Raw genomic sequence first — 16,061 nt, 5'->3', positions numbered from 1 at the left:
ACCCTTGTTGCCTGATAATGAGCTACACCACCTAGGCATGTGTACAGATAGGAATTTTTAGTTTTGTTCACAAAAAAACTCTCAACCCTAAATAAATACAATGTGTGACTTTCCAAACTCTCCTTGTTTCAAAACTTCTACAGAAAACCATGTGTTTTTGTTACATCAACATAACAACTTTACATTGCAGTTTATTGTTTCACCTCAGAGTAAAAAAATATGCTTTTTAAAATTGATTCTTTTGCATAATACCAAAAAATGTTTTCAACATTGATGATAATAATAATAAAAATAGTTCTTGAGCAGCAAATCAGGATATTACTGATTTCTAAAGAATCGTGACACTGAAGACTCGAGTAATGACTTCAGCTTTACTTTTTACTCTGAGGTGAAAACAGCATCTATATATTTATGAAGAAGCAGCAAAAACTAAGCCAGTGGGCATCAAATATAATGTCAGTGTTGGGACAGTTACTTTGGAAATGTAATAATACAGATTACAAGTTACCCTATTTAAAGTAATGTAACTGATTACATTTGATTACTTTTTTTTTTTTTTTTTTTTTACTTTTTTCTAATCTATTAATCATTTTTATCTTCAAACATTTAAAGCAGGCAGGGTTAACCTTACAGTAGTACTCAACACGACTTAATGATTAATAATAACTTTATTTTAAAGCACAGCCACCAAATCAGACTTTAGAGTCTTTTTTACTTTGAGATCGTTTTGAGGTTAAATAATACGAATTTAAAATTATAACAAGATATTGTTTAATAGCTATGATACTGTTTTGAAAATCACATCTTTGCATAGCTATAACATTAAACACTGGCATCTAACAATGCCTTGGAAACAGCTCATTTCAAAAATAAAGCATATGCACAAACCCAAATAGAAAATTAAAACATCCTATTCCATGTCCTACATTTCTAAAACATTAGTGTCTCATATTTTAGAGCAGTCAATGCAAGAAATCAAATCTGCATGTGTGTGAAAAAAATCCGATGCAACCCCCTTTGTTATCACTAACATTTTCAAAAGTAACAATCCATTTTTTCTCCGTAACTGTAACAGATTAGTTACATTTATTTTGCAACTAAATTATATAATTCCATTACTCTCCTACACTGCTTAATGTAATATATATTATCTGAAAACAAGTCTTATGTTGTCACAAATAAAATTAAGAAATTAGCCTTTTTTTTTAGCCTTTTCTTTCTTCTGATAAACAAGAAAAGAAAACACAGATTAAAATACTTTTCAGACTGAAAACTGCAAAACACTGAAAACATAACTCAATATAGTTAAATATTTGTGACCGTGGTCATAAGAACACAATGAGATGATACTGATAGAGTGAAAGGCAAAGCAATATGATGTGAGCAGCTGTGATATGAAACAGAGCGGTAGAGTTCAGCAATGTAATCTTGATAATAATCTTGATACATTAAACACTGCTTTTGCTTTTATTCTCATGTGGAAATATTTAGTTTTTTTGGAGCCACAAAATCATAGCAAATCATAAAAAATGGCATCCAATAAACCATAACAAAAGCATAAATTAATACAAATGTTTAATTAAAAATCTCTTTAATTATAAATTATGAAATAAATATGAATATAAAATGAATAAATAAAATTATTCTTTAAAACTAATCATTAATAAAAAAAAAAAAAACATAAACATGCTTTAAAGAGCTCGCCATGTCTTAAACATACCTTGCTTGTAACTGATATGGAAGCCTTTCTTTTGGATACTAAAGTCTGAGTTAAAGGAAACCTCCATCACATTGCCACTGGAGTTGAGAGTTAGTCCATTGGGTGTTAAGCCGCAAAATTTGGCCTCGCTCGTGCCAGTGCTGATGACGATGCGGTCATAGATGCAGCCGTGCGCTTCCTCGAGCTCAAAATCTAGGAAGGTGATCTGCACTATAAAGCCGGTCGGGGCCTGTATGGTCCACTTGCAGGCCTGACTGGGTGGGTAGTCATTGGGGTAGCAGGGGGAGGTAAAAGAGCCCTGGGAGTCGGTGAGCACCACATTGCAGCTGATGCTACTCTGGCAGCTCTGTGCTACTGCAAGCAAACAGGTCACATGTCACTTCAGCTCGCAAAGGACAGGTATTAGAAGAGGCCAAGGACAGGAGAGGATTCAGGTGACAGGAAGATGCATTTAGACAGCCGCTGGGTTAGTGCATCGACAAGGAGAGAACGGGAGGGAAACAGACAACGAGTTTGGGCGAAATATGGGAAGTTAATAGTGGAATCCCGGAGACATTTTCCCATAAAGACAACCTAGAATCTTGAAGCGTTTCATTGACTTACGATCAACGTCACCAACCATATCCTTTTAGATCCCTTAAGGCAACTCTCGGATGTGAAGACATCAATGGAAAAAAAATAGACTTAAGAGACAATAGCCTCCGTTCATGCGGTCCCGAAAAGCACATAAGCAAAAACCACAACACATTTTGGCAAATTGAGCAGCGCTGAGCAATTAAACTTTCTCAAGACGCAGTGGCTTCCTCAGGACAAGTTTGATGTAAGTAAACAAACATTACTGAGGGTTAAATTTCATAACCCATTCCAGCAGTCAAAGGACAAACTAATTTTGATGATTTATAATGTGTTCTCCGAGTAAATAATATTCCATAATGTTTTTTTCTTTCGGCAGAAACAATTTTTCCTTTACAGTAATGCTACTGTTGAGAACGACAAATCCTATTTTCATGCATGAAATTTTTAAAGTCTTTGCATGAAACGTCCAAGAATAAAGGGTTCACTATTTGCAAATAAAATAAATAAATAATTTTGGTTTGAAACTCGCAGGTATAGTAATCATACCTCAGGAGAAACAGGAAATATGGGATTTGCTGGCTTTACACAGATTCCAGGTTGGGAACAATACAGTTAAAGCACTTCAATGATGAGAACTGCTCTCTAATAGTAGGATAAAGGGATAAAGGGCATCCACCCTAGAAAGGGGAAATGATCTTCTGTTTAAGGGGACACAAACGAAACCGCAGATTGCGCTCTCATTAGAGACCCGAGTCATTACATGCCTTGAGTTCACCAGAGTGGACAGATGATACGAAAGCTGAATTTCAGACCACTTACATTTCAATCCAAACTGCCAAGAAGCCAAAACCACACACTTTTCTCCTTCCTGATTCTGTTTAGAAATGGCCAGACATCTAAAAGCGTTCACAGAATCATAAGATGCCTTTTTATGAAAACCCATAAATGCCCATTATCACTACTTTTGCACATGATGAAATGTGTTCACTCTCTAACAAATTTGGTAGAAAGGTTTGGTATTAATTTCACAGCAAGTGTTTGTGATTTAATGGATACAGATTTCAAAGATGTTTTGTGCTCTCATGAATGCGCAGCAGAGGCTGACATGGAAGAGAAGAAGAAACTGTTGAATTTATTAATTATTTTGGTTTTCTTTGCACACAAAATGTATTGTCATAGCTTCATATTACGGTTGAACCACTGATGTCACATGGACTATTTTAACCATGTCTGTACTACCTTTTTGGGCCTTGAACGTGTCAGTTGCATTGCTGTCAATGCAGTGTGAGAAAGCTCTCGGATTTCATCAAAAGTATCTTAATTTGTGTGCTGAAGATGAACGAAGGTTTTACCGGTTTAAACGACATGTGGGTGAGTAATTAATGAAATAATTTTTATTTTTGAGAGAACTATCCCTTTAAGTATTCTTATGACTTTAAGTCAGGTAAAAAAAAAACAAATACACTACAAGGTAAACATGACTGATCTTTAACAAAGCCATCGGGATATAAATTACTAACATACAGTGGTGGCCAAAATAATTAGAAGACTAGTATTTTCACCAGCTTAAAATGGTTTTAAATCATTTTTTTCTATCTTTTGCTGTAGTGTGTCAGTAGGAAATATCAGTTTACATTTCCAAACATTCCTTTTGTCCATTAATTGTAATAATCCAGTGAGATTTTTGCTTGCACAAGGAGTCTGACAACAGCCAGTGCTCCACACAGAGATCTGATCTCATTATCATCCAGTCTGTGATATGAAGAAACCGAACAAACTGAGACAAACTAAATCCAGAAGAACTGTGGCAACATTTCTAAGATGCTTTAAGAGACCTACCTGCAAAGCTACCTGAAAAACTAGGGCAACAGCTGCTTTAAACGCAAAGGATAGTCACACCAAATGTTGATTTACTTCAGTTAATAGAAGTAAATGGATAAAGAAAATCCGTTAATGACATTATTTTTGACAGCATCCTCATTTTACAGCAAGTGCCTAAAACTTTTAACAGTACTGCAGCTTTGCAGGTAGGTCTCTTGAAGCATCTTGGAGACGTTGCCACAGATCTTCTGAATTTAGTTTGTCTCAGTTTGTTCGGTTTCTTCATGTCATTCCAGACAGACTGGACGATGATGAAATCAGATCTCTGTGGAGCACTAGATGTTGTCAGTCTTGTGCAAACAAAAATCTCACCGGATTGTAACAATTAATGGCTAAACGAATGTAAACCGATGTTTTCTACTGACACACTACAGCCAAAGATAGAAATAACTGACTTAAAACCATTTTTTAGCAGGTGAAAATACTAGTGTTCTAATAGTTTTGGCCACCACTGTACATAAAAAGTTCTTGCGAAAACATTATGCCTTAGGTCAAGTTTTCTAAATGAACTAAATTAACGGATCATTTCTTAATGGAATAACACTAAAGAAATTTTCGCATGCGCTTGTTTCCCATAGCCCTGTGCCAGCATTCAAGCCAAATTTAAATTAAACCTAATAAGTTAAAAAAAAAAGTCAAAATATGTGATAAAAATGACTTTTGGAGAGTGGCTCTGAATTTAATAAAGTATAGCACGTTATGTGTTATGGCTTCAAGGCGAAACGATCTTTGGCTGTATCGCTGTAAGTTGTAAACTTTAAAACAATTAAAATAAATAGATTTTATACAGCTAACTACCTAATTTTTTTCATTTCATTTTATAATGAAAAGCCAGCAGACATTCTACAGGCAAACAACACTTTATAAATGTATAGCAGACCCATTTTATTGGAGCATAAGCTAAGGTTTCTACACATTTGCGTTCTCCTGGTCCCTTCTGTAGGATCAAATACACCGCACAAATCAGTATGTCAGAGCAGTCTGAACTGGGTCACTACAAACCCGACCACAAACAAGACCCCATCGACACACCTGGGAGAGAAAACAGTGGAAAATTCATAACAGTTGTCCAGCAAAAACAAGGAAAGAGGTGAGAGGAAAAAAAGATCATTCTTTCCTCCACCATGCCTGGGGTTTAAACAAGCAAGGAATGGGATCAGCTTTTGACAAGTGGCCTGTGAGTGTTTTGCAGAAAGAGGCTGAAATCACTATTGGACGGAATCACGCTACTGGAATATCCTGCTGTTTTATAGTTGTGTGCAAAGCTGTCGGAGTGGGCCACAGTAAAAAGCGGCATGACCAACTGTGCTACAGAAGCCACAGCTCTAACCTGGCACAATATCGCATACTGCTCTTCAGATCCTGGTTCCCACCCAGGACGGGTTCATCTCAGTAGCGTGTCAGGGGAACCGAACACGTCACCTGCCTTTATAAATGAATTTTATTCGCACAAACTGTACAAAACAGGATTACTCCACTTGAAGGTCAATTACTTACTAGTGAGATCATTTAAAATAAGTACAATTGGTCTTGTTCATATATGTATAAATGTGTAAAAACGTCTTTAAAGGTCCACTGAAGTGATTTAAAACATGCAGCGTTACTCAGTGTTGACGTAATTTCAACTGACAAATAAAGTCCTGCCCCTTTCTTTAAATAGCCAATAGCATTTCCTTTATAATCACAGCTTGGGCCAGAGCCGCTGAGTTCGGCAAAGCCGCATTTGACAGCATATGATAGCCACAATCTCATCCATATCGCTATAAAATATAGCATTTTGTGTAGAATTCAAATGGGTCCGATATGTTTTGTGATTTGCGCATATGACCCTTTCTGTGCTATCATGTCTCTGGACCAGAGCAGTGTGCCAGATTTCATCGCCCCAACCAAAAGCATTTTTACACTGTCTCGTAAATTGTGAATCATTCCCTATCCCTATAGTGGACTACGTGCCATTTACTATACAGAAAATACTAATTCTGTAAACAAGTGAGCGATTTCAGCCGCAGCTTCAGCATCTATTTAGCGTAGGGGGTGGGGCGCTTCGGATTCAAGAGAGCATTCGATTGGACAGAAAGCTGAAGTGCAGGGTAATGTCATCAAAATCGTTGATCCATATTGGTGGAAGTTGGAGACTGTAAGTTTTGAATGCTTTTATCATCTAAATGCGAGTTTTTTCATTATTAGGTTAACATATTCATACTAAAAGCCAAAAAACTTCAACTTTGATTTCATGGGGACTTTAATAATGGACTTTAACAATTTCACTACTATGTGTTGAGTGTAACTGTGCTAAAAAGAAATTAAACAAATGTAACTTCTAATGTCAAACTTTACAGTAAAACTCAACACTGCAGGGAAAATAATAATGCTTAATAATATGAGACCCTGGACCACAAAACCAGTCATAAGTAGCATGAGTATATTTGTAGCAATAGCCAACAATACATTGTATGGGTCAAAATTATCGATTTTTAGTAAAGAGCTTGTTCCATGAAGATATTTTGTAAATTTCCTACAGTAAATATATCAAAACTTAATTTTTGATTAGTAATATGCATTGCTAAGAACTTCATTTGGACAACTTTAAAGGTGATTTTCTCATTTTTTAGCACTCTCAGATTCCAGATTTTCAAATAGGTGTATCTTGGCCAAATATTGTCTTATCCTAACAAACAATACATCTACATCTAAAGCTTATTGTTTTCGATTATTTCAGATGATGTATAAATCCCAATTAAAAAACTGACCCTTATGACTGGTTTTGTGGTCCAGGGTCACATATGTTTCAAGAGCATAGCATAGTTTATTTATGTCATGTCATGTCATAAAATAAAATACTGGTGATATGATAGGATTTGCACAGTGTTGTGAAGTGACTGCTGATGAAGTGAAGGTCAATGAAAGAATGCCTGCATGATTTTACATGAGAAAAGGAGAGCTTTGATCTCAAAATGTCCTTTTAGAAGAAGGCCGCTTAGGGAAGAGGCCAAAAGATGAAATGCCAGATACATGGATCTCGGACTAAAAAGGCCTGGGAGATTAAAAATAGCCCTTTCAGCAGTGTCACATTTTGTGAAAGCTTTAATCCTGAAGTGTCTCATTTCTCTCTGGCAGTTTACCTGCTGTCTTTGTACCTCAGGTGTGCTGCATTCATCTCGCCAAGGGTCGATTAACAGTTCACCCAAAAATGCAAATCCTGTCAGCATTTAGTCACCTCTCTGTCATTACAGAGGCCTGTGATATTTCTTTCTGTCATGACAAAGAAACAGAGATGCAAGGCAGAATGTCCAAGCTAGGGGTGTACGATATATATCGTCTGCAATAATATCGTAATTGTTGTTTAAACGATGCGTTCTTTCACATTATAATGCATTTAGAATAATCACATAATTCAAGATATGTGGGCAGAACATGTATATATGAGCAATATCACACGAGTAGATTTGAGATATGGCTGTATATTCGCCGTAGGCACGAGGCAGCAGGCCTGTTTTTTACAACAGTTCAATAAACAAGAAGTTAATATTAAAAGACTTATGTTTTAGACAACATATTTCCTGTTTTTGCTTAATTTCGCCAACAAAAAAGCATTCAAAACACAGCCACAGTACTGTTTTGCATCTCTGAGCAACAACATGACAGTGTTTTGTTCCTGAAAGAGTCAACCGTTTAAATGATTCGGTTCAATCGCAATGATTCACTTATTAACAGCGACACCTACTGGCGGTTTTAATTTCACATTCAAAGTATCTTTTCTTAAAATAATTTCAAATATAGCTTCATTAACATGTGTAAATACATCTAAATGCCACTTCTTATGCAATTTCTGCAAAGATGAATTTTGTTTATACTGATTTAATTTGTTGGTAACAGCCTAAATGTATTATTATTATAATCGACTGATTAAATGTAAGAATTTGACTCAAAAGAATAATTTCTATCACTTCAGCAAAATATTGTCTAATTATCGTCCTCGATAAAATTCCAGAAAATATCGAGATATTATTTTTTGTCAATATCGCACACCCCTAGTCTTAAGCTGTCCTTTTTCCATACAGAACAATGAGATTTAAACTCCAAAAAGGACCATAAAAGTACTGTTATTCATGACAGGAGTAAAATAAAAATAAAATAAGATAAATATTAAAAAATTGTAATATTATATAATATAATATAATATAGCTGCTATATGGGATTTGAGCATTGTTCTGCCTGCTGATGAAGTGAAGGTCAATAAAGCAATCCATGAGATATGCCCTATAATCCCACAATAATTCTTACACTAAAATATAAATGTGCCTACTTTTATGACAGCTTTATGAGGTTTTTTATAATTTTGAATCATAATCTTTCAAATCTGCCTTTACTGTATGGGAAAACAGCGTAGACATTCTGCCCAGCATTTCATTTCATGTTTTATGGAATCAAGAAAAAAAATCATATAGGCTTAGATTGACATAAGGGTGGGTAAATAATATTCTTTTCACTTTCAGGGGAATTATTCCTTAATTAAGTCCATTACTTGTGCTCCCTTTTTTTTTTTTTGCATTGCTCTTTATCAACACAAAGCAGCTGTTCTAAGGATCCAGTGAGATTTAACTCTATAAACACACCCGTGGCTCCTTGGCTTATGAAGCATGGCAGAAAAACAAGGCCATCCAAGAACAAACATGTCACAAGTTGTGTGTACATTTGCGGTTTCGGTATGAAAACAAGCAACAAAAGCATATTGTGAACTTATGCACAAAGGGGCTGGTCTCTCTACGGCCCATAATCACATCTGGTTTTAATGACAACCTCTTGCACGAGGACAGTAAAGAGTCCACGTCTGAAATTGAGAGTCTGTGTGTGCTGTTTACCGAACAGGACAAATCATATCTAATTGACAAGTTATTTCAGCAAGAATTTTCCAAGTTTGAACTACATTCGATTTAGGCGTGATCTAAATGAGGTCTGGAACGCCTAAGAAAGGCGGACGTCCTAAAAATGATGTTCGAAATTGCTCTTGGCCTTGTCCGCACAACACTATTCCATTATTTGTTTTTGCTGTGGCTTATATTAATTGAATTTCATTGTTTTTAGCACTCGGTTGTCCGTTGTTTAAACTATTAAAGCGCTTTAGAAATTTCCCTGATGCAGATTCCCAGCATTAAATCTGATCTTTGCTCTAAACCATTTCTGACAGGCATCCAAAGACCGTAAACGTTCCTTCTTGGACCAATATAACAGTACGAACAAATCAGCCGAGCCATGGTATGCGACTAATATTAAAAAGACACATGCTTTTCATATGCGGCGCACAGGGAACTTCAATTCAGCAACAACAGGCCGATTAAGGATTCAAGCTGCCAGTTAAGACCATGCTTTTTTAGTTCTGAAATCATTAATAACACGTCTGAATAATAACTCGGTCTCAGGAGAAACTGTCGTAACGACAATTATGTCAGCTTCGCAAAAACAACTACAAACGTTGTGCGTAATGACTGGCTAACAAACAGAAGCAGTGACGGTAAATAGTTTACCTCACCAATGCATGCTGTGCAACCAGATCTCACTCTTGGGTCCTGTTTTATTTATATATGTAGATCTTTCTTCACAACTAAACTGATTTTAAAAAAAATGTATAACTGGTTCTAAGCGAACAGAATGCAAGGACAAAGACAACAAAAGTATGTTAAAGGTGATTTAAAAAAGCATGATAAAGAGCAAGAAAAGCGACAAAGTCGATTAAACAAACATAAGCTGAAGAGAACGTTTAAAACATGCATATATAAAATAAATAGAGAAACAGTCAAACAAGTACATTGAAAATATGAAATAAGACATTGAAAATGGAAAAAGATGATTAATGAAATGGAAGCAATGTTGATTAGCATGATGAGCAATCAGTAAACATATAAACTTAGATCAGAACTTTGGGTAGTTCACCCAGAAATTCAATTCTGTCATTAAAGGATTACTCCACTTTCACCCCCATATCATCCAAAATATTCACGTCTTTCTTCAGTCGCAAAGAAATTACGTTTTTTTGAGGAAAACGTTCCAGGATTTTTTTTCAATGGTGCTCAATGGATTGAAGGTTAAAAATGCAGTTTCAATGCAACATCAAATGGCTCTGAATGATCCAAGCCAAGGAATGAGGGTCTTATCTAGCGAAACGATTGGTAATTTTCTTGAAATTTTTTTTATTTATACACTTTTTAACCACAAATGCTCATCTTGTCTAGCTCTGCGATGCACATCAGTTCAAGACAGTTGAGTATGTCAAAAAACACAAATCTCATTTTCTCCTCCAACTTCAAAATTGTCTGTTTTTGTAAACTGTTTTTGTAAAGGGTGTTTGACTCTCCTTGCACGTTCACTTTGTAAACACTGGGTCGGTACTTCTACAGCGATGTAGGACGATTTTAAAGATGGAAAAGAAAATGAGACGGGAGTTTTTCGACATACCCTAACTGTACTGAACTGGAGTGCATAGAGTATGCATGCGCATCGCAGCTAGACAAGACGAGCATTTGAGGTTAAAAAGTATATAAATTGTAAATTTTTTTTAGAAACTACTTGATCATTTTGCTAGATAAGAGCCTTATTCCTTGTCTGGGATCATGGAGAGCCCTTTGAAGCTGCAATGAAACTGCATTTTTAACCTTTAACCCGTTGAGCACCACTGAAGTCCACTATATGGAGAAAAATCCTTTAATGTATTCCTCAAAATACTTAAGAAAGACATGGGTGAGTAAATTTATTAGGAAATGTTTATTTTGGAAGTGGAGTAATCCTGTAATTACTCATCCTCGTTTCAAACCCGTAAGACCTTCGTTCATCTTCAGAACACAAATTAAGATATGTTTGATGAAAAATAACAACTTCTCTTCCTTGTCAGTGAACATATGTTGTAAACAGAAATTGTTAAATAAAGTCAATATTTTTTATCTTTGTGCACAAAACGTATTCTCGTAGCTTCGTGAAATGATGGTTAAACCACTGATGTCACATGACTATTTTAACAATGTCCTTACTACCTTTCTGGGCTTTGAATGTGGTAGATGTGTTGCTGTCTATGAATCAATTTTATCAAAAATATCTTAACTTGTAACTTGTAAGGTCTTATGGGTTTGGAACGACATGATGGAGAGTAATCAATGACAGAATTTTTAGGTGAACTAAACTAACTATGGATTATATTTTCAGATAGCACACCGTTTGCATTATAACATTTTACATTTATGATTGCAGAGCTCCTTTACCTGAGGTCAAGATGCAGATCAGCAGCAGGAGAACTGCGAGAGCATTCTGGAACTTCCATCTCCACCACCTACCACTGATGAACGAAACCCTGCCAATCAGATTTAGCAAATTAAATTTCAAAACAAAACCACAATTCAATTTATTACTTACATGTAATTTTAGTGCAGTGTAAATACACGAAAACCACAACTGCATTAGGGGTTTCATTAAACGGACTGCAGTCAGGGCCGAGAACATCATTTGACGCAACGGATCTTTGGAAATGCATTCGATTTTATTTACGCACAACAAAATGCAAACAGCGTCATGAATTGTTTCTGGTTTTCTTAGTCACTGACTTAAAACACTTCATACAGACATACTGGCATAAACTTCATGTATTAGCTTTTCTCACTCTCTCGCACACACGCAGGAGCACAATATCTTTATTCATGCGTCTATAATTTGAGAGAACTTTGAAGGTTTAAATTATGTATTTGTGGCATGGAAACCATTTTTTTCTTGTCAGAACAGTGACCACAGCCATGCAAAAACTGCCCCGTTACATAATGACTAATCACTCTCCCACGTCAGCCATAATAAGTTTGCTGAAAAAGATCACGGATGGTGAGGTTTACAAAGGGGTGCACCACTATTTACAAAGCAGAGCTTGAAATGACAGGAAAGCAGAGACTAAAAAAACATAAGAGAGCCATTTATATACAGTGTGGTATTTATTAAAGCATTTCACGCATGTAAAAAAAATAGCTGCTACAGAAGCATATCTTGAAAAAGCTATTTAGCTACAGAAAAACAGTATCTAAAAAAAGAAAATGACAATGCTTAAAACTACTATTGTTCTCAAAGCTGTTTGACAGTCTTAAAGAGACAGTTCATCCAAAAAATGTAAATTCTGTCATTGTCTCATGACTGTTTAGAACACAAAAGAAATTATTTTGAAATTCAGTACTCCATTGACTTTCATAGTTTGGACAAAAAACTGTTTTTCCAAAGGTTTACGTTTGTGAAAATACAGGCTTGTATGACTTCTATATACAGCTATCCCTTTAAACTATTCTTAAACCTACAGTACAATACACAAACCATCCAAAGTTGATCCATGTTCAAAGGTCAGAGGTCAGGATGCTGAGAAATGCAGTACAAAGGAACATACTCCACATCCTCTTAAAAGCAATGATTGCAGTCTAAAACCTGTTCAGAATGGATCACTATTTTGGTTCTTCAGATCCACAATAATGGACTGTATGGAGCATTGCCCAGGTGTCCCTGCTCTCACTCTTCCATAAAAAAGACTGTGCTGTTCTAGCAGAAGCTACTGACACTATCAGCATCGGTTTTCAACTTTAAAATTGTCCTTCTGAGAGTTTTTTTTTATCACAGATTGTCGGCTAGCTGAAAAAACTCCAACTGAAAGTTTACTGGAAAGGGAAGCTGACAAACAACACTCAAAAATAATGGCTCTACAGTGGAGCTTTAGAGTACAGTAGATTCAGAAAAGTAGATTCTTTTATCAAGAACTGGTTCTTTAGAAACAAAAAATCTTGATGTTACACTTGATATCTAAAATACACTACCAGTCAAAAGTTTTTGAACAGTAAGTTTTTTAAGAAATATTCTCTGCTATTCCAAAGTACAGCAAAAACAGCTAAATTTTGAAATATTTTTACTATTTAAAAACTGTTTTCTATTTGAATATATTTTAAAATGTAATTTATTCCTGTGATTTCAAAGCTGAATTTTTAGCATCATTACTCCAGTCTCATGATCCTTCAGAAATCATTCTGGCATGCTGATTTGCTGTTCAAGAAACATTTGTGTTATTATCAATATTTGAAACTGTTAAGTACACTTTTTCAGAATAGTTAGATGAATAGAAAGATCGAAAGATCAGCATTTATCTGAGATAAAAAGCTTTTGTAACATTATACACTATATAATTCAAATGCTTGAAGTCAAATGCTGTTCTTCTGAACTTTCTATTCATCAAAGAAACCTGAAAAACTCTACTCAGCTTTATAAATAATAATATTAATAATACATGTTTTTGAGCAGCAAATCAGAATACTAGAATGATTTCTGAGGGATGATGTGACTGGAGTAATGATGCTAAAAATTTAGCTTTGAAATCACAGGAATAAATTACATTTAATAAAAATATTTCAAAATTTAGCTTTTTTGCTGTACTTTGGATTAAATAAATTCAGGCTTGGTGAGCAGAAGAGACTTATTTGAAAACATTAAAAATCTTACTGTTCAAAAACTTTTGACTGGTAGTGTATTCAGATCAGGGCATCAGAACATAAAGAAAACCTGTGACTTCTGTGATATCTGTGACTTTTCACTACAAACCACATTAAGATGCAAAATCTGAAATTGGAGATCAACAAACAATCCCTGGTCTGAAATCTGCTTCCGAGAAGGACTCCTTCTGGTGAGTCATTATCCGAGATCCATGGAAAATGAAGATTCCAGCGGGAGATGAGAACCACTGGAGACCTCGTAAGTTATTCGGACGAAGACATTGTTTGTTTAATTGGGCATTGTTCGTCTGTATTAAGGATTAGGGTGATAAATATCGTCATTATTATAAATGGACGGAAAATTCCCTCCATCTGAGTACTGAGTATGTTTTAATGAGATTATCGCAATGCTTCATTTGATACTACGGTTAATAACATCTAGTCTGTAAGCTTTTGTTGCCAAGCCTTGAAGTGTGTGAAGTTACTAGATCCCGTGTGAGGTCCCGAGATCTTGTTTCATTTTAACAACCATTGTCAAAAGATAATAGAGATCTCTATTTTCAGCCCACAGTACAGTTTAGCGAAGACAGAAGGAGTCTGCAGGACAATAGACAGGGCCCTGAATTCATATTTTATTAAACAACCACAACATGCCATCAGTAGCATTCATTAGTAGGCCACAACGGAGTAATAAAATCATTAAATAGGACATGAGAAGGGAATCTTATCTAAGAGGAATGCAAGTCAACACCCTGAAATAAATCATTGTTACAAATCATAATGTTACTACATATTTGTAAGCCTTAGATAAACAGCCTCATATCATCTCTGTAAGGTGGTGCGTTTATCAAGAGTGAACAGAATGAGGCCATTTATTTGGATCACCATATAAAATTCATGTAATACGTGACATTAGGAAACATATGAATATTGTTCAGAATGCTCCCCTAAACATATGTAAATACAGATGAATGGGGTCAGCGACTCAAGGAACCGTGCAGGCAGCATAAAGAACTTGATTCATCATGGCAAAAATGAGTTGGAAAACCAGAAACAGCAGCTCCAGAAGTCGCCAGAAATTCATAACGCAAAATAACAACATTTATAATCAGCTACTAATGTTTAACAAATGTTAAACCTTTAAAAGTAGGCTAACTGAAAAGTACATCAACACGTCAACAGTGTTTTAATTACTTCGCTAACTTCAGAAACACCACAGCTGTCAGCTCCTCAGGTAAATGGGATATTCATCATCTTCTCATTTTTCTCTGACATGAGCTCATCTCATCTAATGACCTAAGAAATTCCACATTAACCTACTTCACGGTTGAGCCTTAAAATCAAGTAGACAGTTGGGCATCAAATGTCTGTGATGCCTACAGTAAATACGCTGTGTAGGCAGGAAGCTTACTATGAGTGGAAGCTATAATTTAGACGTAGACATTTTAAATGCTATTTAGTTGTTTACTGTTTTATTTGCGGTCATCTAAAAGTCCAATAAGCAGTTCATCTGCCCACCAGCATTGTAATGTGACACCCATTCTTTTGAGCTATGGATATTCACTCTTCTATATAAAAGTACCTAAAATACAACACAAGCACTTATACATAAAACAATACTGTTCGCACTTTCCATTTACAAAAGTTAATGACCTACTTAAACATCAACCGTTGTCTACAATAATAATAAAAACAACTATATATAAATGAAACACGCGCATAGCTCACTCAGTTTTGAATAGTATTATTATTATGATTCATTTTAGACGATGTTTTAAACATTTTGGCTATTAAAACGTATCAAAATTCTTTTTTTTTTACACTAATCAGAGCACTTTATTGTCAGCGAAAGTTAAACAGGGAAAACCAAAAGACTTGAGATTTAGTTCTAAAGAAACGTAAAAAAGTGACTTACATTATTTCATTGAAGCTCGTCTCGTTGAAGAAGCATTATATCTCTTCTCCCGTTAGAACAACTTGTGAGAACTTTTGAGAGAGAGAGAGGCAGCCCACCATCAACTTTTGCGCACCACGCCAGTGCTTAACAAACACATATCATCATTGGAGATATTCTTAAATTGACTGCGCGATCTATTTTTGATAGATGAACCTGTTCTCCGAGCGGACAGATGCTGGGTAAAGCGTTAACAAGAGTTTACTAGACAAAACTGTCCTTGTCCCGAACGCTGGAGGCAGTTCTCAATAGAGCCCCACCCTTCGGTGAGAGAAATCCCGAGGAGACCCCAAAAGTAATAAATAAATACATGATTCAAACATGAATACTTTCCGTTAGTGTTTGGTACGCAAAGCTAAGGCTAAATACGATATGATTATGTAGCTTGTATATTATACACAATAAGCATGTAACAAACACGTGTTAAACAAAAAAAGGA

The 16,061-nt window shown here is 35.5% G+C and overlaps 1 protein-coding gene across 3 annotated transcripts in view; it reads right to left on the bottom strand.

The window, feature by feature from the left end:
* adgrg6 (adhesion G protein-coupled receptor G6) overlaps positions 1-15,843 on the bottom strand; it is a 52,145-nt gene extending 36,302 nt beyond the window's left edge. For all 3 annotated transcript variants that reach the window (XM_073816933.1, XM_073816934.1, XM_073816935.1), the window contains exons 1-3: positions 15,584-15,843; positions 11,428-11,516; positions 1,721-2,074 (exon numbers count right to left, since the gene is read on the bottom strand). In XM_073816933.1, coding sequence (XP_073673034.1) covers positions 1,721-2,074; positions 11,428-11,516; positions 15,584-15,585 — 445 coding nt within the window. In that variant the 5' untranslated portion in view covers positions 15,586-15,843. The remainder of the gene's footprint in view (positions 1-1,720; positions 2,075-11,427; positions 11,517-15,583) is intronic.
* Between the last annotated feature and the right edge of the window lie 218 nt (positions 15,844-16,061).

Source organism: Garra rufa, chromosome 13 (genome assembly GCF_049309525.1).
Source record: "Garra rufa chromosome 13, GarRuf1.0, whole genome shotgun sequence".
Taxonomy (NCBI): Eukaryota; Metazoa; Chordata; class Actinopteri; order Cypriniformes; family Cyprinidae; genus Garra; species Garra rufa.
Note: the sequence above shows the minus strand (reverse complement) of the source record. Positions and strands in the feature narration are given on the sequence as shown.